This window comes from Lepidochelys kempii, chromosome 3, assembly GCF_965140265.1.
Source record: "Lepidochelys kempii isolate rLepKem1 chromosome 3, rLepKem1.hap2, whole genome shotgun sequence".
Lineage (NCBI taxonomy): Eukaryota > Metazoa > Chordata > Testudines > Cheloniidae > Lepidochelys > Lepidochelys kempii.
In genome coordinates this window covers 17404697-17431201 of record NC_133258.1, presented here as the reverse complement: position 1 = coordinate 17431201, position 26505 = coordinate 17404697, and the positions used below count along the sequence as shown (strand labels likewise).

Sequence of the window (26505 nt, the reverse complement as noted above, 5' to 3'; positions counted from 1 at the left end):
TGTGATGGTATAACAAAGTGGGGTGGAGGGAGGGAGGTAGTCCAATATATGCTACCATAATAACTGCCTCAGATTTTTATTCAGTATGACACTCTATGCATTCAATAATGGTGTTTTGTTACTTGACTGCTAGGAGCTTCAGAGTAATGTTTTTTATAGAACTTTATAAATGTTGACTAATCCACATAACACTGTTATGAGTCAGATAATTTACATCAAAGATTTTACTGTTCTAGTCACCGTTCCCTGCTCTGATGTATACTGCAGTCCCTCAGATTCATCTTGTACAATTGTTTAATGTATGTTGAACTCTTGTAGTGGATGAGTGTTTATCAGGGGCATTGTTGTTTTTACATTATCTGCTGAATAAATTTTTCTGACCATTATCATAGCCTGATCCAATGAATTTGTGCCCTGTTGTCTTTCTCGTTTCGATTAATTTGCCTCCCTTCTCTATCCCAGTTTGTTTAGTTTAAAAAGTTTGAATAAGCAAGAATAAATAAAATGTAAAACATGAAAGTATCAATCATTTTCAGTGCTGAACAGTGTGACTTTCCCTAATGACTTCTGTCCAGCTTAAACCTTTTGTCTACATGTACCATTAGCTTTATATATTAAGATAATTACATTTAAATGTATATTGCCTGGACCATGGTAATGACCGTGTAGATTAGTTTTTATGCTGTACTGTCACATTTTTGTTACTTCAGGTTAATTATATCCATGGCTCTTCTTCCTTTCTCTTCAGCTCTTTTTCAACCCTCAAAAGATCACATTTCTTAAATGTGACCTACTTTTTGGGAATCCATGCCTTTGAAGGAGTCAGTCAAGTAGCTTAAGACCAAAATATGAACTTCTTAAAAGCATGGTTATACCTGAAAGAGTGACAATGTGAAAATGCCAGAATAAGGATGCCATGTTTGTTGACTGGAGAATAAGAAAGCTGTGTAGTATTTTTTTTTTTTACAAACATGCCCCTCAAGTTATCCATTTTGATATTAATAATATTTTCAAATTCTGCATTTTTTATCAAAGTAACAGTATAATCCTGCCATTTACAAATATTTTGGTAATTTATTTCAAAATACCTGTCAGTAAGTATGTCTGTAACAATACAGACAACAAAAAAATTCAGGAAATATTTTTTGACAGATTCCTTACTAGGTATATTAATACAGAATTTTGAGTAAAAATTCATTTAAACTACAATCCAGAAATGTATTTCCTGTACCCCTGAGAAGCAGGGCGAAGGCTTGGGGGCACCAGGGGAAATGGAGGAGCTGAGGGAAAGGGAAGTAATTGCTGGGAAGAAGCCTGGGAGTGAACCTGGAGGGTTGTTGGGTGTGGTGGGAGAAGTATGGAACAGATTTATTTCGCGGGGGAAGGGATTGTTAGGGAGTTGGGGAACCTCCCCCATGCAGACTCTGGCTGATCCCTAGCCTCTCCTGTTCAGTTCAGCACATCTGGCCCTGTCCACGTATGTCCCTGCACTCCCACTCCTCCCTGTCACCTCACTCAGCCAGGCATAGCTGCCCCTGTCTTCGTGTGTCCCTGCACCCCCATTCAGCCACACCCCCACCTCTCCTGACCCCATGTGTTCCTGCACCCCCACTTCCATTCAGCCACTGTCTCAATGTTGTCACCCCACTAGCTCGTGTGACACCCCCTCCCATATCCCATGCCTCCTCACCTGGCCCCACTGGTAGGGTGCTGTGAGGAAGGCAGCCTCTGCCCCCTCCCTCTCTGTGACTGGCTGCTCCTACCTGTGAGCCGGCTGCCCTCTCTTTGGGTGCCACACCAGCCCTTGGTGGGCAAAAGATGTAATTGCAGCTTCCCGTCACCTCCCTGTCAAAATCAATTATCCCGCAGGGGAGTCTGCGGGGGACATTAATTCTGGGCTTGTGCAGTGCGGCAGAATTCCACCAGGAGTAACTCGAGAGGGATTAAAGGGGTCTAAGATGTAGCCATTATATTGACTTTCAATAATGTTCATAGCCATTTTGTTTAACAAATGAAAAAATGCTTTTTTTCTAACTGCCAGCATTGCAAATTCAACCTGGGATCAGAAAGTTGAGCTTTCTGGCTCTCGATTCTGCAGTTAGAACATAGAGCCCAATCCTACACTCCTTATTCAAGTGAGGTTTATAAGATGAGAACTTAGTTCATAGTTTTGTTGATGAGTGATTAATTGCAGTTTTAATCGCCCTGTTAAACAATAGAATACCAATTAGATATTTTGGATGTTTTTCTACATTTTCAAATATATTGATTTCAGTGACAACACAGAATACAAAGTCTACAGCGCTCACTTCATATTTTTATTACAAATATTTGCACTGTAAAAATAATAAATGAAAGAAATAGGATTTTTCAGTTCCCCTCATACAAGTACCATAGTCCAATCTCTTCATTGTGAAAGCACAACTTACAAATGTAGACTTGTTTTGTTTCATAACTACACTCATAAACAAAACAGTGTAAAACAATTAGAGCCTACAAGTCCACTTAAAGAGTGTGATCAGTATGAAGCATGAATGGACATATGAATCTCTAGCTCATCTAGCACGTGAATATTTTGCAACGCCAGCTACAACAGTGCCATACAAATGCCTGTTCTCATTTTCAAGTGATATTGTAAACAAGTGGGCAGCATTATCTCCGGCAAATGTGAACAAACTTTGTCTGAGCGATTGGCTGAACAAGAAATAGGACTGAGTTGACTTGTAGGCTCTATAAAGTTTTACGTTGTTTGTTTTTATTTTTGAATGCAGTTATTTTTTTGTACATAATTCTACATTTGTAAGTTCAACTTCATTGATAAAGAAACTGCCCTACAGTACTTGTATTAGGTGAATTGAAATACTGTTTCTTTTGTTTTTTACAGTGCAAATATTTGTAATAAAAAAAAAATATAAAGGGAGCATTGTACACTTCGTATTCTGTGTTGTAATTGAAATCAATATCTTTGAAAATGTGGAAAACATCAAAAATATTTATATAAATAGTATTGTTTAACAGCACAATTAATCGCTTGACAGCCCTAGTAGTTAGAACAATAACCATCTATATTTACATATATTTAGTATGGATTATATACAGTTTGATTTGCATAGTAAAATGTGTTTGTAGGGCACAGTATTTTATGCTTGCGTTGGCTCTGCAGCAACAGTTAACTAAGAAACTCTATTCTCAGGGACTTAATTTTCAGTACAGGTCTGTTCCTGCTGCGGCCTTTAAATCCCATTTTGAGAATCCCACCTGTGCTGTTCTTTCTGCCTGTCCGATTTTCTTAGGCTTGTAGGAACAGCAACAAATATTTTTGGGGATGGTGGTGGGAGTGCAGAAAGGATAGATGGAGAGAAACTGCTATTTTTCATATCTTTACTCTTCATTTTACTTCCAGTACCCAAGAGTGATGGAACAAGTGAAGATGATGAAATACAAAACATGTGGGAAGAACAGCAACTAAACAAAGGAGTCAGACTCCCACAGGTAATGTGCTTTTTCTTTCACTGTTGTTGCTTTTTGCTGCTATGCAAGATAGTTTGGTTTGGGAGCAATGTTAGAGCTCCTTCTTTCTTGGTCATTGGACATGCTAATTCATTAGGTGTGAGGAGAATAGAACTAGGCGAAGACTGTGCTAATGCAGATCAGCAATTTCTCATTGCTAGCTGATCAGAGGAACAGCATTGTCATTAGCCTCAAAGAAAAGGTGTATTACCCACACTATTCAGTGCAGAGGGAGACTTTTTGGAAAGGCAGATAATCTGAGTCAACTTAAAGTCTGCGAATGAAACTCTGAGCTAAAATATCTGCTGTGAAAGATCTTAAAAACAAAAGTACTCACAAACCAAAACGTTAAAATGCCATCCTCTAAAACCTACACTATTAAACTATCAATAAGGGAAGGGAAGAAACACTCATAACACTTACTGTGCCCCTCACCTCTCCCCGCCCTCTAGTACTAGATTGGTTATTTAACCTTTCTAAGGGCACTTTCACGTGGCGTTCAACGGGGTTCCATCTTGTTTCCCTTTCAGTTCAGTGTGTATGTGGGCATTTGGGTGGCTTTGTAAGAGTATGAACTATGGCACTTTCAATGTGCTGATGACCAAATAGGTGCTCCTTTAGCTAGTCTAGGTGAGATTGGGGCAGGTAAGAGAAACAGTCTGTCTAAAGCTCAGTCTGGATATGATTGAAGGGATGCTGGGTTTATTTTCCCACTGTGTGTTTACAATCTGGTATTATTGGATACCCAGCTCCTATTAGACAACTGTGTGGCAGTTATTTCTGGAAAGGCATTTTTTCCTCTGTCTGGCCAGCAGATTGCAGCCATTTCTTTCAGGTTCAGAGTTCGTTGCCATTATGCATGACTTTGTCACTTCAAGACTAGATTAGTGTGATACTGTCTACATTGACCACACCTTAAATCAATTTGGAAACTGAAACTGACCTAGAATGCAGAACATCTTTTCATAGAATCCTAGAATATTAGGGTTGGAATAGACCTCAGGAGGTCATCTAGTCCAATCCCCTGCTCAAAGCTGTGACTGGCTGAAAGCTTTTCTAAGCTGTGATTGGCTGAAATCCTTCTTTTGTCACAATTACTTACTTTCAAATTGTGGAATCTGTCATATATTCGCCGATTGTCATAAAATTTAGAGTTTACTTAATTTATTTTTACCCTATAGTAAATGCCTATTATATTTGCAGTCTGTTGCTTAATGCTTATATATGCTGTAGCCCTTCTATATTATTAACTGTTTAAGCCTCATGAGGAGATCATGAATTATTCCCAGAAATCTTGCATATAACCATGTGGTTCTAAAACAAAATATAAAGGAAAAAAATGAGAGCATATTTACTGTTGGCTGTAAAGATGGGATTAAAACATATTAAAAAATATTATTTACCAGGTCTCAGTTTTCAGGATGGAAGTGTTCTGTACAATCCTGGAAATTGTAGGGATTTGTCAGTTCATGAAGAGAGAGGAAAAACGCATAGCTAGAACTAAAGAGATATCTGGATAATCAGCTTTACCCGTGTATACATTTTACACAGGAAACATCTAACTTTTTAGAAATTTGTATTTCATTATGTACATAATTACAACTTGCTGTATATTCTAATCATTGGGCCTGCTAAAGCTTACAGTTCCAGAGGAAAACAAGTTCATAAAAATTAACAATGTTAATTCTCACAGGGAATTAATGTAGACACTTCTCTACATAAATCTCGACCCATGAAAATAAGGTTTGATCCCTCTGTTTCACTGCCACCTGTGAACCTGGGAATTGTAAAGAAGCGACTGACTACAAGGTAAGTGTTACTAGTGTGAAACACAAGTTTTGAACATTCTGTGTTACATACAGTGCTGTTGCACTGGTTCATAAAAGACATTACACCTCATTCTGTCTCTACTCTTTGACTCTTTCTTCCACGTACTAGAGGATATTAGCATTATTGTTTTATGTGTAATGTACTTGCTGCTATATTCAGAATAGTAGTAAGATTTTTGTTTTGCTTGGTAGTAAACATCGCCACAATGTTCATCTGGAGCTTTTTGTTAAAATCTCTTCCACTGCTCTACCACTAGTGCAGAGCCATAGGATGGAGTACTAATGTAGACTAAACAACTCTGTGTTCACGCCAAAGTCATGTGAATATGGTGTCAGAAGGGCTTGATGAAATGTTGATTAAAATGCTTTCCGCTCTTCTCTGCTAGTACCCCCCACTGTTGCTAAAACTGGTGGTAATACAGTTGTGGGAGATTAAGCAAACAGCACAAAGCTCAAATCTTAACACCAATTTTAGGTCCTTGTCCTGTGGAAAGTTGTGCATGGAGATACCCATACAGAGCCCTACTGACATCAGCTTTAAAAATTGTGGCTAAATTGGCTTGAAGAATTTTGCAGTGGTTAATGTTTTTTTGCCTATTTTCCTGGAGAAGATTAGTTCTGGGTTCACTTGACTATAGAATCAAATTAATAAAAGAGAATCAGGATATTAGGGGTTACAGTGGACGAGAAGCTTGATGAGAGTCAACAGTGTGCTCTTGTAGCCAAGAAGGCCAATGGCATTTTGGGATGTATAAGTAGGGGCATTGCCAGCAGATTGAGGGACGTGATCGTTCCCCTCTATTCGACATTGGTGAGGCCTCATCTGGAGTACTGTGTCTAGTTTTGGGTCCCACACTACAAGAAGGATGTGGAAAAATTGGAGAGAGTCCAGCGGAGAGCAACAAAAATGATTAGGGGACTGGAACACATGACTTATGAGGAGAGGCTGAGGGAACTGGGATTGTTTAGTCTACAGAAGAGAAGAATGAGGGGAGATTTGAAGCTGCTTTCAACTACCTGAAAGGTGGTTCCAAAGAGGATGGGTCTAGACTATTCTCAGTGGTAGCGGATGACAGGAACAAGGAGTAATGGTCTCAAGTTGCAGTGGGGGAGATTTAGGTTGGATATTAGGAAAAACTTTTTCACTAGGAGGGTGGTGAAACACTGGAATGCGTTACTTAGGGAGGTGGTAGAATCTCCTTCCTTAGAAGTTTTTAAGGTCAGGCTTGACAAAGTCCTGGCTGGGCTGATTTAGTTGGGGATTAGGTCCTGCTTTGAGCAGGGCGTTAGACTAGATGACCTCCTGAGGTCCCTTCCAACCCTGATATTCTATGATTCTATATTAGGAACATATAAAATTAGGTCACCTACTTGCAAGCCAGCAGGGATAAGAAATAATTTAATTTGACCATAATGTGTTTAAAATATGCATAATTACAGAAGGCTGAATTGAACATGATTTTTTAAAATTGTAATTGTATTATTTTCCTTTAGTTTGATTTGACCAGCTAGTTAATAATAATGACTACTTTTTTGATGTATTGCTTAGTTTTTCAAAGTTGGAAGTGGAATCCCACTTTAGGAAAATGAGGCAAACTGTAGCCCACATTCAATCCTGCCTTGCAGTGCTAAAAGCCTGTCCAAAATGAGCAGGCACTCAGAGTGGATTGTGCAGATTTTTAGGATATCTGGCCTCTCCTTTCTTACATGACCAGATGAACAGTGAAATAGTCAACTGTGTTGATGCTGAAGTATCATCATTAGCATCTAAGCTACCACCCATGTAGATGAAAGCTGAGATTGGAGAACAGTGGAATGGCCAGTCCACACCCCACACATTGGGAAATGCTGGCATGATTAATTCTTAGTAGACTTTTAAATTGAGTGGGACTAATGGAAGTAAGTACTGTTATTACTAACCTAGAACTAGACTTGCTGCATAAGAACATAGCAGTGGCCATACTGGGTCAGACCAAAGTTCCGTCTAGCCCAGTATCCTGTCTTCAGACAGTGGCCAATGCCAGGTGCCCCAGAGGGAATGAACAGAATGGGTAATCAAGTGGTCCATCCCATCACCCATTCCCAGCTTCTGGCAAACAGAGGCTAGAGACACCATCCCTGCCCATTCTGTCTAATAGCCATTGATGGACGTATCCTCCATGAATTTATCTAGTCTTTTTTGAACCTGTTATAGTCTTGGCCTTCACAACATCCTCTGGCAAAGCGTTCCACAGGTTGACTGTGCATTGTGTGAAAACATACTTCCTTTTGTTTATTTTAAACCTGCTGCCTATTAATGTCATTTGGTGACCCCTAGTTCTTGTGTTCAGAGAAGGAGTAAATAACACTTCCTTATATCCTTTCTTTACATCAGTCATGATTTTATAGACCTCAATCATGTCCCCCCTTAGTCATCTCTTTTCCAAGCTGAAAAGTCCCAGTGTTATTGATCTCTCCTCATACGGAAGCCGTTCCATACCCCTAATCATTTTTGTTGCCCTTTTCTGAACCTTTTCCAATTCCAATATATCTTTTTTGAGATGGGGCGACCACATCTGCACACAGTATTCAAGATGTGGACATACCGTGGATTTATACAGAGGCAATGTGACACAATGACTGAGGAAAAACTTAAGGTGGCTTAACTTGACTTTAAGTTGTTTACAGATGTTTGGGGTTTTTTCAGAATGACATCATTACAGGACCTTCATCATGCTCACCAGAGGGAGCATGAAAAATATACACAAGACATTGAAAGCTCGAAGAGTACCATCCAGGAGTTAGAGAGGTCTTCAAATGCAGCTCTGAATTACAAATTCTACAGGTCTATGAAAACTTACATGGAAAGCCTTATAGACTGTTTGAATGAAAAGGTATCAACTTTTTGTTTTTCTTCTTTAAAGGGGATGAGGTGAGGTTTGTGATATTCAGCCAACAGAATAGTCGCCTTCCTCGAGAAGTTAACATTTTGTTGCCACCAAGTATGGGGAAACAATATTAAAGGGAAACCATAAATTTAAAAGCACTTCTGTCAGAAGGCTATCTTTTATGTAATGCTTAAGATTGTTTAACGAGCCTAAAGAAAATACTTAATTTTCCTATTTTCCATTTGTCTTCTTTGGGGGGGAATAGTAAAACTGCGGTGGTGATTGTAAAATCCAAGTCTTGTCAGAGGGAATTTGCTGTTAACATAATACCCTAAAAGTACTTTTAAAAAAAAAAATCCCTTTTAAATATTCTGTCCCTGTGTCATCACTACATTGGGCAGCTTTGGTATTTGACAGATGGCTTGAGTATAATTTTAGATCTTGTATTGCTCTGCCAACAACCAGATTTTTTCAAAATAAAAATATTGGACTAGAATAAGGATATGTGGGGGTGGGGGGACATTAGTTATAAATTATGCTGTTTTAGGTAAAAATTGAAAATTAAATTGACAGTCTCACCTAAATGCTCAGTTGTGTGCATCTCAAAACTTCCATAGGAATGTACTCAGTATTATAGAATGGACGGGGTGAGGGTTTCAAGTTTAGATTGAGATGGATTAGCAGAACTGGGGGGGAATTCTTTTACACCACCTGGCTGTGCTATATCTAACTAGCTGAAGCACACCTGTTTGCTGTAGCCTTCCCATCATAACCATCATGTGCATTTAAAAGGAGTGGGAGGGCAAGCAAAGCTTCTTACAATCTGGGTGAGGCAAAGAATACATAGCAGTATCCACCCAGGACATAATGGCAATATGGTCTGCATTACTGTATTTAGAGCTTAGGCGCTACCTTTAAAACCTCTATCTAAATATCAGAAAGAGGGAGAATAACTGCAGATTGCTCATTAAAATGAGCAAGGTATTCATTCAAAAATCTGAAATGTTAAAAAAAAAAAAATCGTCCATTTCACAACTTTATTTCAAATTATTAAGTAAACTGTAAAAGGAAAGTAAGGCCATGTGAATTAAAAGCTCCAACAAGTCTTTCTGAAACCTTTTGGATGAGAGAATTCTCTAATTTCTTGTGATAGGAGGATAATTCTCTGTCTTCCTAGTACTGGAACAGCTGAGTTAGTTTAGACTACTGATGATTTTTAATTAGCTCGGAGTGTAACATGGGCCTGTAAAGCTCACCTGAAATGAACCAGATGAGTCACACTTTTTTCAACATGCTAGGATGGATTTGTGAAAGCCAGTGGATTTCAAGATATCTAGTAGGGGTGATTCAGGTAGGGGTATCCATGTTCTGTTTAATTTTTACCCTGAAAAAGTGACTCTGTTAATGGAACCTTACTTCACCTTAGTTCCTTGTGGGTGGATGTTCTAAGTCAAGTCATATTTACTTAAATGACAAAAATAAGATTTTTACTGCTTTTATTCCTTCTATCCCTGCAAAGCCCAACATAGCTAAGGTTGATTTGGTATCTATTCCATCTTGTGCATCATGAAAAAAATAGCTCACTAAGTTCCAGGCAGTTACTCCTGTATAAGCTTACTGGAGGCATTGAAATTGAAAAGGGGTCTGATAGCCTAATTTGAAGACAGTGAGGTATAATACAGGTATAACTGAGGGTGAAATTTTGGCCTACTGAAGTTTTATTACTGGTGGTGATGTGTGAAATGCATGGAAGACAGCAGCTTGATTCCCAGAGACCCTATTGCGCTTGTAAGGGCAGCAGTTAGAAAAAAGCATCTTTTTATTTGCAAACTGAACACATTACCTACCATTCTAAGTATTCTGTGTGTTCTTTCACATGTCTCAATAGATGGTACTTCTCAGCTTATGTACTGTGTCTGAAAGGCCTAACCAAAAGGAACAGGAACTTATTACTCAAATTGGAAAAAATAATGTATATGGTTCATCATTGTTATGTATAAAAATAATTGGGGAAACTACTTCTGCTTTTGCACATTTTTGCTTTCAGCTTTTCTTTTGTAATTCTAATAGTTAACTGAAAATGTAATATCTATTGAATATATTTCAGCTACTTCATATTAATGAACTGGAGTCAGCTATGGAGATGCTACTTCAAGAACAAGCCATAACTCTCTTGAAACGTAGGCAAGAGGATCTGAAAAATGAATCTGCTTATGTTCAGCTGCTATCAAGTTAGCATGACTTTTTAAAAATAAATTTTCAGCAAGTGTGTGTGTTATATATATATAATATAATGTGCAGATCAAGGTACAAGTGAGTAGCCCAAGTGTAAGGCTATGGCTACACTGGCACTTTACAGCGCTGCAGCTTTCTTGCTCAGGGATGTGAAAAAACACCCCCCTGAGCGCAGCAAGTTACAGCTCTGTAAAGCGCCAGTGTAAACAGTGCTCTAAAATAATCCCCTCATGGAGGTGGATGACCAGGAGCGCTGGGAGACCTCTCTCCCAGCGCTGGCGCACGACCACACTCATACTTCAAAGCGCTGCCACGGGAGTGGTCCCGCGGCAGGACTTCGAAGTTTCGAGTGTAGCCATGCCCTAAGATGCTTTCCAGCCCAATCAGGCTATTCTCTACTAGCTTAAAAGGAGATCTGAAAAGGAACAGTTGATATTGGTGGACAAGACACAGTGAGCACTCAACAGCAACAGAAGGCAGCACTAGTGGAGGACTAGTCTGGTGCTGTTCTTTATCACTAGATATAGGTTCCAAACCAGATAGTAATTATTCATAATACTTATGGTTAGAATAACTTCTTGAATTGGAATAAAATTGTTGCCTAGTGTCAGTTTTGACTTACAAACAGAGAGAAGTCTCGAGCATTCGTTGTCACTGTCAGCACTGTCAATAGTGTGTTCCATAAGACGTTCATTTCCATCTCCAACAGATACCAAAAAGCAATAACTTCATCACTCACACTCTGACCTCATACTGTGTTATATCAAGAAACTGGCACTTCAGATTGTTACACAGTCCATAAAGGTGTAATGTTGTTCTGCTTTAACATTGATAGGTTTCTTCATGCCATTTCTAAAATAATAAACTGTAGAGGGGAAAAAATGACTATGGACAAAAATATTTTGTATTCAAGAAAATGGAAATTTCAAACCAGCTGATGTTGTTATACAACTATTTCTACTCATAGGAAAGAATGTCCAGTCAACTGACGACAGCTTGGAAGATGATGAAAAAAGAAAGCAGCTCCTGGAAGAGTGTGAGGCTCGAAGGTAATTATAAAACATAAATTCATATAACTTTGATCACACATTGTTAGAGTAACTTCCTATTTTTCATGCAGTGGTGAATGTAAATATGCAGGATTTCTAACCGTGAAGCTTTTGTTTAACATTTTTCCTGGATTCTGCCTAATTTATTACCAAAAGGAATACTAACTCGTTTGCCTTCCAAAACTTAGAATGGGACTATTTGGAGTACACTTTCACATGTTGTTACTTAATGATCATGTTACTTGGGATCTGAGCATCAATGCTTTTGTTCTCACCAGAGATGAGAACAATACTAATGCATTGGTATTAAGAAAATGTCTTATGAGATGATGGAAAAAGCTACAATTCAATATCAGTATTGTGAACTTGTGTAGAAACAAACTTTAGATCATTGTGTGGGCAACCAAAATGAAAATGACCTGTTAAATCATCTCATTCAGTCAGTAGCTTTTCCCCTCAGCTCATAAGAAATTTTCTTGATCTCATGTTAGATCCTAGACTACTATCATTGTAGAGGACCTTTCTGTTTAAAAAACAATAAATTATTAGCAAGCATTTGAAAGCATGTAAAATGAGCAAATAAACTTGTTTTTTACTTAAGTGCAATAAAATAAGGTAACGAATTGAGTCTATTGCATATAGAAGAGGCATTGTCTTTGGAATTAAAATAGATGAAAAATAGTACAAGAAGAAGATTACATTTAGGTAAATTATTTAGAACAGTTAAGTGATAAGTAAAAGTATTACATTGATGGAAAAGATTTCTTTTCATGTAAACAACTGAGCATTTTTCAGAAGCAGATTTATGGGTTCTGGAATCTGCAGTCTAATATATGACCCCTTTCTATGTTTATAGTTAAAATGGAACTCAACTACATCTTTGAATTTTTACATGGTCTGTTGCACAATGAAGTCGTGAGTGCTCCAATTCTAGGTCTTATGGGCTCTGCGATTTATGGTGCCAGACCCCATTATGGTTTGAGCATTGGCCTGCTAAACCCAGGGTTGTGAGTTCAATCCTTGAGGGGGCCATTTAGCGATCTGGGGCAAAAATTGGGGATTGGTCCTGCTTTGAGCAGGGGGTTGGACTAGATGACCTCCTGAGGTCCCTTCCAACCCTGATATTCTATGATTCTATGATTATGCACCAGAGCTCTCAATTAAAAGAAATACTGTATCATGGTCCAACATAGAGACAACTGAACCTGAAGTTCCATATTGAAGGTGGGGTGGGAGATGTCAGGAAAGCTGGGAGTGAAGTGGGGGGTAGAAGCTAATGGAGAAAAGGTTAGAAGGCCCTACTAGGGGCACACATCCCCAAAGATAAGTGTCCTGATAGTCTTAATCTCAGTTTCCAAAATCATTTTATACAAGTTTTCCACTTCCTTTTAGCTCCGCTTTATTACAAAGTAGCTGTTTTTGCTCTGTTATTCTCTGCTGATTATATTTCCTTTTGCATGCTCTTTTATCTTCACTTTTATTGTAAAATAATCTGCCTTCATAAAAGTTTTCTCTCTTAGATATAGATATGATGATGGGTCTCTAATGTGAGTTCATTACAAAATATAGGACATGCAGAAGGCAAACAAGAGAGAGTTTTGGGAAATCTGATCACCATGAGGGCATGTCCAGTGATGATGAGCTATCTGCAGCAGAGATGACTGACTTCCAGAAAAACAAAGGTCAGTGACTGCCTTGTAATGAGCAAACTCCTTACATATTTCTAAGATAAAGCTAAGTTGCTTTTGAAAAAGAATGTCTTTAAATTAGTACACGTAAATTGAAAACTGAGTCATGCACTTATAGTGAGGAAATATACTGGAGCAACTTTGATTCTGAAATTAATAATTTTTTTGTTGGTGGGAATATGGAGAACATACAATGGTGTGTTGGAGTATATTGTTTTTGTCAGTATGAGTTTGGGGTGGCCACATTACTTGCATACAGTGAAGCCATAAGTGAATTATACAAGTTATCCCAAAAGAATTCTGACAGAACCTGATGCCACACTACCATGTATTTTGTATGCCGCTTATTTTTAAAGAAATTTTTCAGCTCTGTAGAGACTATATTTTTCCCCCTGCGGTTAAAAGTAGGCTTCTCTAATGACCTTGAGTATAAATCAGGTGTGGGCAAACTTCTTGGCCTGAGGGCCACATCTTTCAAAACTGTATGGAGCGCCGGGTAGGGAAGGCTGTGCCTCCCCTGACTGCCCCCCTCAGAACCCCTGACCCACCCAACCCCTCCACTCCTTATCCCCTGACCGCCCCCTCCTTTGTCCCCCACCCTGCCCCCTTATCATGCTGCTCACAGCACCAGGACTGGCAGCCATAAGTAGTACACTGTAAGTAGCACATTCTTACAGGGAGCAATTTAATACACTACACCGGTGGCTCTCACAGCTGCGCTGCCTGGCAGGAGCTTGCAGTCCTGCTGCCCAGAGCGCTGGCGGCATGGTGAGCTGATGCTGCAGGGGAGGGGCAGAGGCTAGCCTCCCTGGCCGGGAGCTTAAGGGCCTGGCAGCACGGTCACGCTGGCCAGATGTGGCCCGCAGGCCATAGTTTGCCCACCTTTGGTATAGATGCACAGGCTTCAGCGGGAGAGGAAAAATATAATTAACTTACTTACAGCGCTTTTAAAATGATTATCCATTGGCAAAACTATGTTGTAGTTTTAAAGTCTGAAATTTTGATTCCTTCTAAGGTTAGAAGCAAATCCTGCACTGAATAGCTGTGGGTCTATCTCCCCATTGCTTTTTGGTATAGAGCTTGCAAGATATTGATCATTTTAACCTGCAGCTAGTTCAAGACTGAGCCTTGTCTGTCCTGAGTTTTGTGCCAATAGAATTCTTTTTTGAGTGGTGTGGGAGGTCCATGTCTTTTGGGGGAGAATTTTAAAAAATAAGGATCAACTGTTAGAAGCTTCTCAGGGAGTTGGAATATTAGAATAAATTCTAGCAGAGACCGAGAAGAGGAAGGGTCAAAGAGTCATGAAAAAAGCAGTTTATCACATGGATACATTCTCCATGTGTGCTGTCTGTGCATATTCTGTTTTAGTCTGTGCATCCATATATATTTTTAGTAATATTTCTGTATATACAAATGTATTTTATCCACAGATAATATCTTACGGGAGAGTAAGAAAATATGTGAAGATGTGCATGCAGATTTTTGCAACATCAGGAATATTCTGTTGAAATTTCAGCAATGGAGACAGAAGTTTCCTGACTCTTATTATGATGCTTACATTAGTTTATGCCTGCCTAAACTCTTAAGCCCATTAATCAGAATTCAGTTAATAGGCTGGAATCCTCTTGAGGTATGTTCACTAGTAAATGTTTTCACTTTTCAATTGGCACACTGTACTTTATTATACACATACTGCACTAGCATTCCATCTGCTTTTGTGTGCAATTCAGGGTTAGATCTAATCTGTAAAGCCCTATGTTATATGGGGACTCACTACCTTAGGGACCTGCCTTTATCCATAGGCATCACTTTCAATAGCTCTTATCTGTGGAGTGCAATGTATCTAAAAGCAGTTCAACAGACTTGTATGTGGGAACTGGAATCTGAGCGTTTATGGTGAAGTGTTTCCAACTGGATTTTCTGTCTCTAGGGGGTCTGCCAGAGCATGAGTTTACAGATGTCAATGAACTGTGCAAGTGTTAGGCCAAATATGGGTTGTGTGTGAATAGTTTTGGTATATGTCATAATAAAATAGAGTTAAAGGTGTGGAATGGTACTCTCATGCTTTCTCCTGTCATGCCCCCAGATGCCTTAGAATGGATATGTTAAATGGGTAAAGATCTATTGTGTTACCCTCATATTTGAAAAATCTGGCAGGGATTTTTGAAAAAGACCCAACTCCCATAGAACTCCTTGAGACCCATTTTATCCTATCAAACTAACTTGATTTTTTTTTAAATGAGATCACAGATTTGATTGATAACGGTAATAGTGTTGTTGTAATATACTTAAACTTCTGTAAAGTGTTTGACTTGGTACCATGTGACATTTTTGAATGCAAAACAAGAACATTATAAAATTAAGATTACACACATTACATTGATTAAAAACTAATAGATCTCAATGTAATTGCAAATGGGGAATCATCAAGCGAGTGTGTTTTTAGTGGGGTGCAGTAGGGATCACTTCTTGGCCCTACACTATTTGACATTTTTATCAATAATCTGGAAATAAAAATAAAATAATACAGGATGGGGGACTCTATCATAGGAAGCAGACACTCTGAAAAAGATTTGGGGGTCATGGTTGATAATCAGCTGAGCATGAACTCCCAATGCAATGCTTTGGCCAAAAGGCCTAATGCAATACTTAAGTGTATCAAGGAGAATCTTGAGTGGGAGCAGAGTGGTTATTTTACCTCTGTATTTGGCACTGGTGCAGCTGTTGCTGGAATACTGTATTCAGTTCTGGTGCCCACATTTCAAGAAGGAAGTTGATAAACTGGAGAGGGTTCAAGACATGCCTTATAGTGATAGGCTCAAGGGTCTCAATTTATTTAGCTTAACAAAGAAAAGGTTAAGGGGTGAGTTAATTACAGTCTGTAAGTACCTGCATGCGAAACAAATATTTGATAATGGGCTCTTCAATCTAAAAGAGAAAGGTATAGCACAATCGAATGGCTGGAAGTTGAAGATAGACCAATTCAAAAGAGGTAATTTTTAACAGTGAGAGTAATTAACAATTGGAACAATTTACCAAAGGTAGTGGGGGATTCCCTATTGCTGGCAATTTTAAAATTGAGATTGGATGCTTTCCTAAAAGATATGCTCTAGGAATTATTTCTGGAAAAGTTCTGTGCCCCCTGGTCTACAGGAAGCCAGACTTAAATGATCACAGGCATTGTGATCTACAAAGAGTTCAACGTTTTAATCCTAATTTTCTTCCTAGTCTTCTTGCTTTGCCATTCGACTTGCTTAGCCATTCGACTTTCTGCCTTTTCAGCCAACATCTTTTTGATTTGTCTTTTTGGTCTTGGTTGTTCAGGTAGTTCTTGGCTTTCGTTAAAGTGAAAGCTCAATTTTTGTATTTTGCCCCTGATATCCTGGGAGAGAATTGTCATTGGGAAATCCATCAGTGAAAATACTTGGACAAAAATGCCCTTTGTGAGTCCTCAGTGGCCTGATGTCGCTCACTGATTGTTTTTCTTAAGCAGAATTTCATAGATCTGAATGAGATGCCGTGGTTCAGAGCTATAGAAGAATTTAGCGATGCCAAAAATATGCCACAATCCAAGAGAAATGATGACCCTGATCAAACAATTTTGCCTACAGTCACTGAGAAAACTATTCTTCCTAAAATTACAGGTATGTTAAGACTGCCTCAATAGTGTTAACTATAGATAGGCAATTAAAATGTGAGCTTTCTTGCTCAATTTAACCAATATTATTTAGTTACTAATAATGGTAAAGCTAGATTCCTTGTTGCAGCACATTAGTTGTTATATAGCTCTTCAGGATGAGGCCAAGGGGCTGTGGTGACAAGCACATTGTAAGTAGGGAGGTTGTCATTCAAACAGTAGATTTCTTGGAGAAGAGTGGAAAGGAAAAGGGGTTTTCCATATGAAAACAAACATCATAGCTATTGTAACCCACACACATTTAGTGTGGCACTCTGTCAGTTTCTGGTGGTGACTGGGCCACAGATGGAGGTTGATGAGCCTGCTAAAGCTTTGGCTAACCAACTTGGGTCTCTTAGTTCAGGAAGGTAAAGGCTTCTGCTTTATGATCTGGATGTCCCTCCCTGCCACCAGTGACTCACCCAAGGATGTTGTCTTACACTGTTCATAAAAGCAGGCTGTTTGATCAAATAGAGAGCCTAATCAATCTAAGCAGATACGACCGCTTTCTAGGACCATTTTTGTATATTTTATTCTCACTGCCTTCTTTGTCCAATGTCTGTGTAGCGAAGTTAAAACAAAGTGCTATATCAAATATTTTCCTTTTCTAATTTAAGCAGTTAATTCTTGAGACCGTTCATATTTTTTACATGATATTTGGTAAGGGTCTTATTATGTCTATAAATAAATAAGGTATGCCGAATGATTTAAATTAGACTCCTAAAGTCAGTAGGAAGTTGTATGTTATTGCAGATCACCTCTTGAATTAATCATAAATGACATTGAGTTCGCAATGTATTCTTGGTTTGTCTATATGCTTCTTATGGCCCCTCATCATAGCATCTAGGTACCATGTACGTAACTGAGTAGGAAGTATTTGTCAGAACTGTACAGGCAAATAAATGTACATTTTTTAAGTAGACCTATTAATGTATAAGTATATGCAAAATTAGCAGAACTCACTTGCAAAATGTACTTTATATTCACTGAATATATGGATTCTTCAGACAAGTAGCTCCATTGTGTGTATGGTTATATAAAGATTTGTATATACTTACTCGTCTACATAAGGAATGAATTACTACTAAGGACATTTCTGCTTTCTGGGGCATCCTAAGCTACACAATGCATCCCTCATGCAGTAGATGAAGGAATGTCAGGCATAATATAAGTTGCTCCAAATATATATTGAATGAGGAGCCATGGATCTATGGTTGTGAGTCAGACCAACTTTCTGTCCTTGTATTTTTTTTAAGTCCCAGTTATGGAAATAACCTTGATAAAAAGAATGTCTCAATTAGCCTCTTGAAATCAGAGTCTACAACAGATACGTTTGAATGGAGGTATGAGGGGGTTGGACCAAACCTAAGAGGGAGTTCATTGCCTGAAACCAGAGAGCCTCACAGTGCCTGCCATTGGCCACTGATGGAAGACCGGATACTGGGTTAGATGGACCATTTGCCTCACCCAGTATGACCATTCTTATGTTCTAAAACTAAAACTAGAATCAGGTGCTAGAATGTGAGAACCATGTGGGAGCCTGAGTCAAGTAGTTGGAGAAATGACCCAATTCAAGATTCATGTTCTTGGAAAGAGTGAAATGAGAGAGACTGGAGGTGGATGACTCCAATCAGATGGTATCACAGCACCCTATTCAGGAAGGTAAAATGATACTCTCATAGAGGGAGTTGTAGTATTCCTCTACAGAAAGGGAACATAAGCTCTACAGGAATGGAGACGAGTTAACCTAAGAATTATAAGAGCATGTTTGGTTACAAATAGTGCTAAAGTAACTATCATCCGGTGTTATGTATCTACCAGTGAACATGATGAACAAGTAAAAAATGCATTGCATAGTAAGTTGAAGGATGTATTAAACCAGGTTCATACTGATGATGTCATTCTGGTTATGGATGACATGAATCCAACAACCTCAGATATGAGCACGGCATGAGTAAATACAGAAGTGGGCGGACAATGGTGATTTACTAAGCTGTGTAGTATGTATAACCTGTACATTAAAGGGACACTTTCCCTCATCTAGGAAACAAAAACTAATATGGAAGTCAAATGGTGGAATTATCAGGAAACAACAGGATCACATTGCCATCGGCAGATGGTGGAGAAGATAAGTGCTGGATACATAATCTCTTACAAGTAGTGATGTAGGAAATGACCACTATGTTGTCTTTTGTCTTTGGAACAGTTAGAATAAAGCTAAAACGACAAGCTAATAAGAAAAGAGGGATGGAATTCCTTGTGAAGAAACTGTCTGACCTGGGAATTAGGAGGGATTTTAAAATCTAGCTCTCAAGCAGATTCCAAGAGCTGTGGGTAATGAATGATGATATAGAGTAACAATGTGCTCATTTTAGAAATGTCTGTCAGGAAGCTTCCACAACTTCATTTGCGCCAAGGAGATCAAGGAAAGAAGAGTGGATACATTCAGGCACGTGGAAATAGATTGAAGAAAGAAAACCTTTAAAAAGAGGCAAGCACAGGTGACATATGAAAAACAATGCACATTGCAAGGAGCATATGTAGAGAAAGGTAAAGAGGTTGTGATGAGAAGGTAAGAGAATGGCTTGACAAAAAAGTTAGAGAAGCTGAAGGTGTATCAGTGAGAGACAAAACTGTTCCATATGTATAAGCAATTATCATGGTTCCAGAGTCACAGTGGTATTGTAAAAGTGAAAGATGGAAGACAGTTAACAATGGAAGCAGAACGATGGTGAGAACATTTTAAGGAAGTACTCAACCAACCACAGCCAACAGTTCTAATCAATGGATGTGATGAAGGTGAAGAATTAAATATCTCACTGCTAGAAATTTCAGAAGCAGAAATAGAGGAGGCAGTTAAGCAGCTAAAAGAATGTGAAAGTGCTAAAATCACTGCTGAAATGCTTAAAGCTGGGGAGGAGATGTATTTCATGAACTACATAAACTTTGCAATATAGTTTGGGAGAAAGGTGTGATCTGTAAATTACCAAAGAAAGGAAATCAGGTGGTGTGTGAGAATTGGCAAGGAATAATGCTACTTTCGGTGTCATGAAAAGTGTTCTGCAGTGTACTATAGAACAGAGTCAAACTGGCCATAGATGGAAAAACTGTGTATTGAGCAAGCCGGCTTTAGACCAAAAGGGTCATGTATAAATCTCATCATTGCCCTGAGATGATTGATTGAGAAAGGGCTTGCTTGCCAGAGAAGATTAGCCTTGAACTTTATAGATTTCACCATTGCTTTTGACTGCATTCATACAGAGTTGCTATGGAAGATCTTGTGGCAATAGGAGCTTCCTAAAAAGGTAGTGTCACTGGGTAAGATGCTGTATGACTGTTCAAAATGCTGTGTAAGGACAAAGTGGAAAACTCCACTGGTTTATCTCCATCATCGGAGTGCAGTAGGGATGCATTTTATCCCCTCTCCTCTTCTGCATCATGATAGATTACTTGATGCGAAAAGCTACATCAAAGGAAGATGCAGGAATTATATGAAGTAAAGGAAAACTTCCAGATGTTGACTGTGCAGATGACATTGTTCTGTTGGACACATGATGATGCTCTGATAAGGATCACCTCCAGTGTGAGGCTGCCAAAGTAGGATTAAGAATCTGCCAAAAGAACGTCAATGTCACAGTCATTGAAAGCAATGATAATGCATATGTGATCAATAGTGAAGATACAGCATGGATAACTAGTTTGTATATCTTGGAAGCACAATGATTGCTGATGGCCAGCTCCGTAAGGCGGTGGAAGCAAGAATTGGGAAGGCAAGTGGAACCTTTTCAAGACTGGCAAATATCTGGAAAAATAAGGAGATTCACAGAAGAACCAAAATAAAGTTTTACAATGCTATTGTAATTCCACATTGTGTTATGCTTCTGAAACTTCACAAATGTTAGACACCAACAACAGAAAACTTAATGCGTTCTGTCAGAGATGCTTGCAAAGAATACTTAGTGTCCGTCGATGGGATAAACCCGGGGTTCTCAAACTGGGAATCGTGACCCCTGGGGGTCACAAGGTTATTATGTGGGGGGTCACAAGCTGTCAGCCTCCACCCTAAACCCACTTCACCTCCAGCATTTATAATGGTGATAAATATTTAAAAAATTGTTTTTAATTTAGAAGGGGAGGTCCCACTCAGAGGCTTGCTTTGTGAAAGAGGTCACCAATACAAAAGTTTGAGAACCACTGTGATAAACTGACCAATGCTAATGTATTATAGAAGGCTGCTCAGCAGACTTCAGAGACAATGATTTGAGAAAGAAAGCTGGTTTGGGTGTGTTGTATGGATGGCAAAAAAATGTATTCCTAGATAAGCCTTTGATTGGATACCACCTCATGGAAGACAGAAAAGAGGAGGACAATAGATGATATATAAGAAAACCATTAGAAAGATGTTGCTGTCATGGAAATAGATTATAAAGGAGGAAGAAATGTGTCATTAAACAGGTGGAAGGACTGGGTTTGCTTATATATCACAAAGCACGAGAGCATCTAATGGAAAAAATCTGCTTATGCTTATTGTAAAGATGAAGAATGAAGTAACATTGTTATCTTTTGCGTGGTGGACACTTGTATGCAAATTTTCACTCCTGTTTAGAATGACATTTTAAAACAAGCAAGTAACTACTTGTACATTTCTGAAATAATTAATGTTTTTCAGGCTTTGTAGAACATGTGTGGGATCCTTTGTCAACTTCACAAACAGTCAGTCTAGTTCAGCTCTGCAAAAATATCTTTGAAGAACATTCCCTTTCCAAAAATGAATCTAGTAAAGCAAAACAGGTAAAAACCACTGTGCTGTTAGAGACCAGAAGAAAATGGTATATTTTAAAGTCATTGATAATATATACTCTTCCTACCCTTGCTGTATGCATTCATCCTATAATTCTAAAGTTGCTGGTATTTTGATTAACCTTTTCAGATCACCTGTAATAAGCAAAAATTTAAAGCTAAAATTGTTCTGCTTTCAGATGTGCAAATGCAACTCCCTTTTAGTCTGTGGGAGATGTGTACATCTTTGGGCAGAAATTGGCTCTTGTTACTAGAAAAATTATGACTACAATTGTGACGAGCCTCTTGCTAATAGTAATCTTTTTCTCCGCTGTGAAGATGAATCTTTCAAGAACTTACAACTTTGCATTTGATTTTTTTTTTAAAAAGAATTAAATACACAACTTTTACCTGTTTAAAATCTGAAGGATGCTTCAGAGCTCAAATCTTTTTCACTTCTTTAGCTCTACTGTAGTGCTAAACCAAAGCTTTAAAAAAAAAGTGCAGGCCTGTTTAAACTTCACTAAGTGGCTTCCTTTCTAGAAGGATTTCCATTTATTAAAAAATGGATAATCATTCCACCAGTGAAAAAGATCTCTCTAATATTAAGCATTTTATAATTGTGTACTCTGGGTTCATGATTCTTTACTTCAGTATGCTAGTTTCATTCCTATGTACATTCAATGAACTTCACCATCATAAAATTGGTGAAATTGAGTAGAAAATCAGATCTTGAATATGAAAACCTGTGTGTGTACCTGTCAGCCGGATTACAGCTTTGAAACTAGGGAAATCAAATACAGTAGTACCTTTTCAGCATATTTTTGATGTGTTGGCTAAAGTCAGAAAAAGTAAAACTAAAAATTACCCACATTTTAATTTGATAAAAGTGTAGAGACACTGTGTAAAGCTGAAAGAAAAGGAGTACTTGTGGCACCTTAGAGACTAACCAATTTATTTGAGCGTAAGCTTTCGTGAGCTACAGCTCACTTCATCGGATGCATACTGTGGAAAGTGTAGAAGATCTTTTTATGCACACAAAGCATGAAAAAATACCTCCCCCCACCCCACTCACCTGCTGGTAATAGCTTATCTAAAGTGATCACTCTCCTTACAAGGATAAGCTATTACCAGCAGGAGAGTGGGGTGAGGGGAGGTATTTTTTCATGCTTTGTGTGTATAAAAAGATCTTCTACACTTTCCACAGTATGCGTCCGATGAAGTGAGCTGTAGCTCACGAAAGCTCACGCTCAAATAAATTGGTTAGTCTCTAAGGTGCCACAAGTACTCCTTTTCTTTTTGCAAATACAGACTAACACGGCTGTTACTCTGAAACCTGTGAAAAGCTGTTAGACCTTTGGAGAGAAAACAAAAACTGTGGTATTGCTTATGACACTATTAGTTATGCAGAATTTTTCAGTTTTTCTATGTGATAAATCTATTGTTTAACCACCAGTTTCATTTTGTAGTTACAAGAACATAAGAATGGCCATATTGGGTCAGACCATAGTCCATCTTGCCCATTATCTGTCTCTGACAGCGGCCAATACCAACACGTCATGGGAGGTGTACAGAACAGGGGCCGTTATGGAGTGATTTATCCCTGCCTTCTACTTCTAGTTATAGACTATGTATAATCATTTTGCTATCATAGTAAAATAACATGCAGCAAATGACATCATTTGGGGAAAATTAAATTATCTTGCAAAACACCACAATGACAAATGGTCAAAGAGCGTGGTAGGGTCAGTTAAAATTGCAACCAGCTGATAACTATAGCTAAGAAAAAATATATAAAACAGGTGGCAACTGTATTACATTTATTATAGACTATCACATTAATCTAAAGGGAAATGCTATCTTTAAAATTATATCTTACAATGTATCCGCTATCATTTAAATGTTTTTGTGGGGAAGCATTGGTATGTCGGTGATAAATCTCCAATTTTTTAATAGGATCTGGTAAACTCAGTTGTTTCAAGAATGAAGAAGTCGATAGAAGATGATGTCTTTATTCCTCTGTATCCTAAAAGGTAAGCTAATTCTGTGAAATACCAACCAACCACTTCATTGGAAGTGAGGTGCCAGTTTAATATACAGTCAACATGAATTGGAAACTAATGGAATAGAAAACTTCCTGAAATAGCTACAATTTCCAATGTCTGCTACATCATTATGAGTCAGGTTGGGGAGCCCTTACTCAAGCTGGTGAGTAATTCTGTTTATTAGGGGAATTTAAATCAGTGGGACTACTCCTGTGAGTAAGTGCTCCACAATGTAAGAGCTCCTCAGTCTGGCCTTATGTATGTGTTGGTGATTGTTAAAAGGATGCTTTGGCTCAGCCATCCTGTATTTCCCCTTTGATTCATCTCCTCCTCACATTCACGAATTGTTACTGTTTCCCTTGAGTCTTTTCACTGTAAAGAAAAATACCTAGCTGTTTGCTTTATTGGATTTGTTTATCACTGTATTCAGTATATTTCACAATTTGGAATTAATGGAAATCCCTCTTTTCGGGAGAGACATGGGATTGCAAATTAGCTTAATGTTGGGGGGAAATGCATTGCTAAAGCTGATATAGGAAGTTTGCAGAGTATCTTCCCTCTACTGCCTGGCTTTGTATAGTGCTGTCAGTCTGATATCAAGTGTGATTAAGTGTTTCCAATTACTACTTTTAGTAGGGACTATCAAGAGACTAGTGATGGATTCCAAATGTAAAGTTATGTAACAGAACTGAGACCTATTTTCTGGTTGTGACCCTCTTTATTGATTGAAAACTGAAATTAACATCCATCAGTATACAGAAGAGATCAATTGGTTGGATATTTTTTCTAAACAAAACCCATGAAAATGTTGTTTTATCAATTTCCTGTTATACTTTCTATGACCAGCACTGTGGAAGACAGAATATTGCCACAATCAAAGTTTCAAGAAAGACAGTTTTGGTCAGCTGTAAAGGTAAGCAAGATGTACCTAATTTCTCCCTGAAAAATCATTTGGGCTAAAATATTTCATGCTTGATCTCAACCAAGAAATACATATTCAGGGAAGTTTGATATCCTGGGGATAGTGCATTGTACTGGGAAGGGGATATGTAGTCCTCAATGAGAAATAATAGAAATCATAGAAATGTAGGACTGGAAGGGACTTTATAGATCATCTAGTCCAGTTCCCTGCATTGAGACAGGATTAAGTACTATTTCTAGAGTAGACCATCCCTGACAGGTGTTTGTCTAACCTGTTCTTAAAAAAACTCCTGTGACAGAGATTCCACAAGTTTTTGTCATATTTTGTTTCAGTGCTTAACTATGCTTACACTTAGGAAGTTTTTCCTAATGTCTAATCTAAATCTCCCTTGCTGCAATGTAAGTCCATTACTTCGGTCCTGTCCTCAGCAGTTCAGGAGAACAATTTACCACCCTTCTCTTTATAACAACCTTTTACATACCTGAAGACTAACATATTCCCCCCTCAGTCTTTTCTTCTCCAGGCTAAACAAACCCATTTTTTTCAGTTTCCTCATGGGTCATGTTTTCTAGACCTTCAGTCATTTTTGTTGCTCTCTTCTGGACTTTCTCCAGTTCGTCCACATCTTTCCCAAAGTGTGGTGCCCAGAACTGAACACAGTACTCTAGTTTATTTGAGCATAAGCTTTCGTGAGCTACAGCTCACTTCATTGGATGCATTCATACCTCCTGTTTCATGAACTAGTTCATCAGTGTCTCTGTGTATAAATCTCCCCACTGTATTTTCCACTGAATGCATCCGATGAAGTGAGCTGTAGCTCATGAAAGCTTATGCTCAAATAAATTGGTTAGTCTCTAAGGTGCCACAAGTACTCCTTTTCTTTTTGCGAATACAGACTAACACGGCTGCTACTCTGAAACCTGTTAGTACTCTAGTTGAGGCTTTGTCTGTGCTGAGTACAGTAGAATTACTTCTCATGTCTTGGTTTCAGTACTTCTGCTAATAAGGATCAGAATGTTTGCTTTTTTTGCAGCAGTATTTCATTGTTGAGTCGTATTTTGTTTGTGATCCACTATAACCCCCAGATCCTTTTCCTAGGCAGTCATTTCCCATTTTGTATTTGTGTAAGTGATTATTCCTTCTTAAGTAGAGTACTTTGCATTTGTCTTTATTGAATTTCATCCTGTTTATTTCAGACCATTTCTCCAGTTTGTCAAAATCATTGGCATTGGTCCTGCTTTGAGCAGGGGGTTGGACTAGATGACCACCTGAGGTCTTTTGCAACCCTAATCTTCTATGATTCCATGATTTTGAATTCTAATCCTGTCCTCCGGAACACTTGTAACCCCTCCCATCTTGGTATCATCTGCAGACTTTATAGAGGTCTCTGTCATTTTCCAAACCATTTATGAAGATATTGAATAGAACCAGACCCAGGACAGATCCCTGCGAGACCACACTCAATATGCCCTTCTAGTTTTCCTATGAACTATTTATAACTACTCTCTGAGTAGAGTTTTCCAACTAGTTGTGCATGCACCTTTATAGTAGGTTCATCTAGACTGTATTTCCCTACTTTGTTTATGAGAGAGAGAGAGTATCAAAAGCCTTACTAAATTTGAGCTATATCACATCTACTGCTTCCCCGTAACCACAAGGCTTGTTTTCCTGTTAAAGAAGAATATCAGGTTGGCATGACATGGTTGTTCTCAACAAATCCATGCTGACTGTTACTTGTCACCTTATTATCTTCTAGGTGGTTACAAATTGTTTGATTATTTGCTCCATTATCTTTCCAGATACCAAAGTTAAGCTGACTGGTCTATAATTTACCCTTTCCCAGTCCTCTGGGATCTCTCCCATCCTCCACGAGTTCCCAAAGATAATCACTAATGGCTCAGATTT

The 26505-nt window shown here is 38.5% G+C and overlaps 1 protein-coding gene across 4 annotated transcripts in view; it reads left to right on the top strand.

The window, feature by feature from the left end:
• GCFC2 (GC-rich sequence DNA-binding factor 2) overlaps window positions 1–26505 on the top strand; it is a 45052-nt gene that overhangs the window by 12955 nt on the left and 5592 nt on the right. For all 4 annotated transcript variants that reach the window (XM_073335819.1, XM_073335817.1, XM_073335821.1 and 1 more), the window contains exons 5-15: window positions 3404–3492; window positions 5204–5319; window positions 8026–8212; window positions 10314–10437; window positions 11409–11490; window positions 13060–13172; window positions 14609–14808; window positions 16672–16822; window positions 21524–21645; window positions 23590–23666; window positions 24525–24591. In XM_073335819.1, the coding sequence (XP_073191920.1) occupies window positions 3404–3492; window positions 5204–5319; window positions 8026–8212; window positions 10314–10437; window positions 11409–11490; window positions 13060–13172; window positions 14609–14808; window positions 16672–16822; window positions 21524–21645; window positions 23590–23666; window positions 24525–24591 (1328 nt within the window). The remainder of the gene's footprint in view (window positions 1–3403; window positions 3493–5203; window positions 5320–8025; window positions 8213–10313; window positions 10438–11408; window positions 11491–13059; window positions 13173–14608; window positions 14809–16671; window positions 16823–21523; window positions 21646–23589; window positions 23667–24524; window positions 24592–26505) is intronic.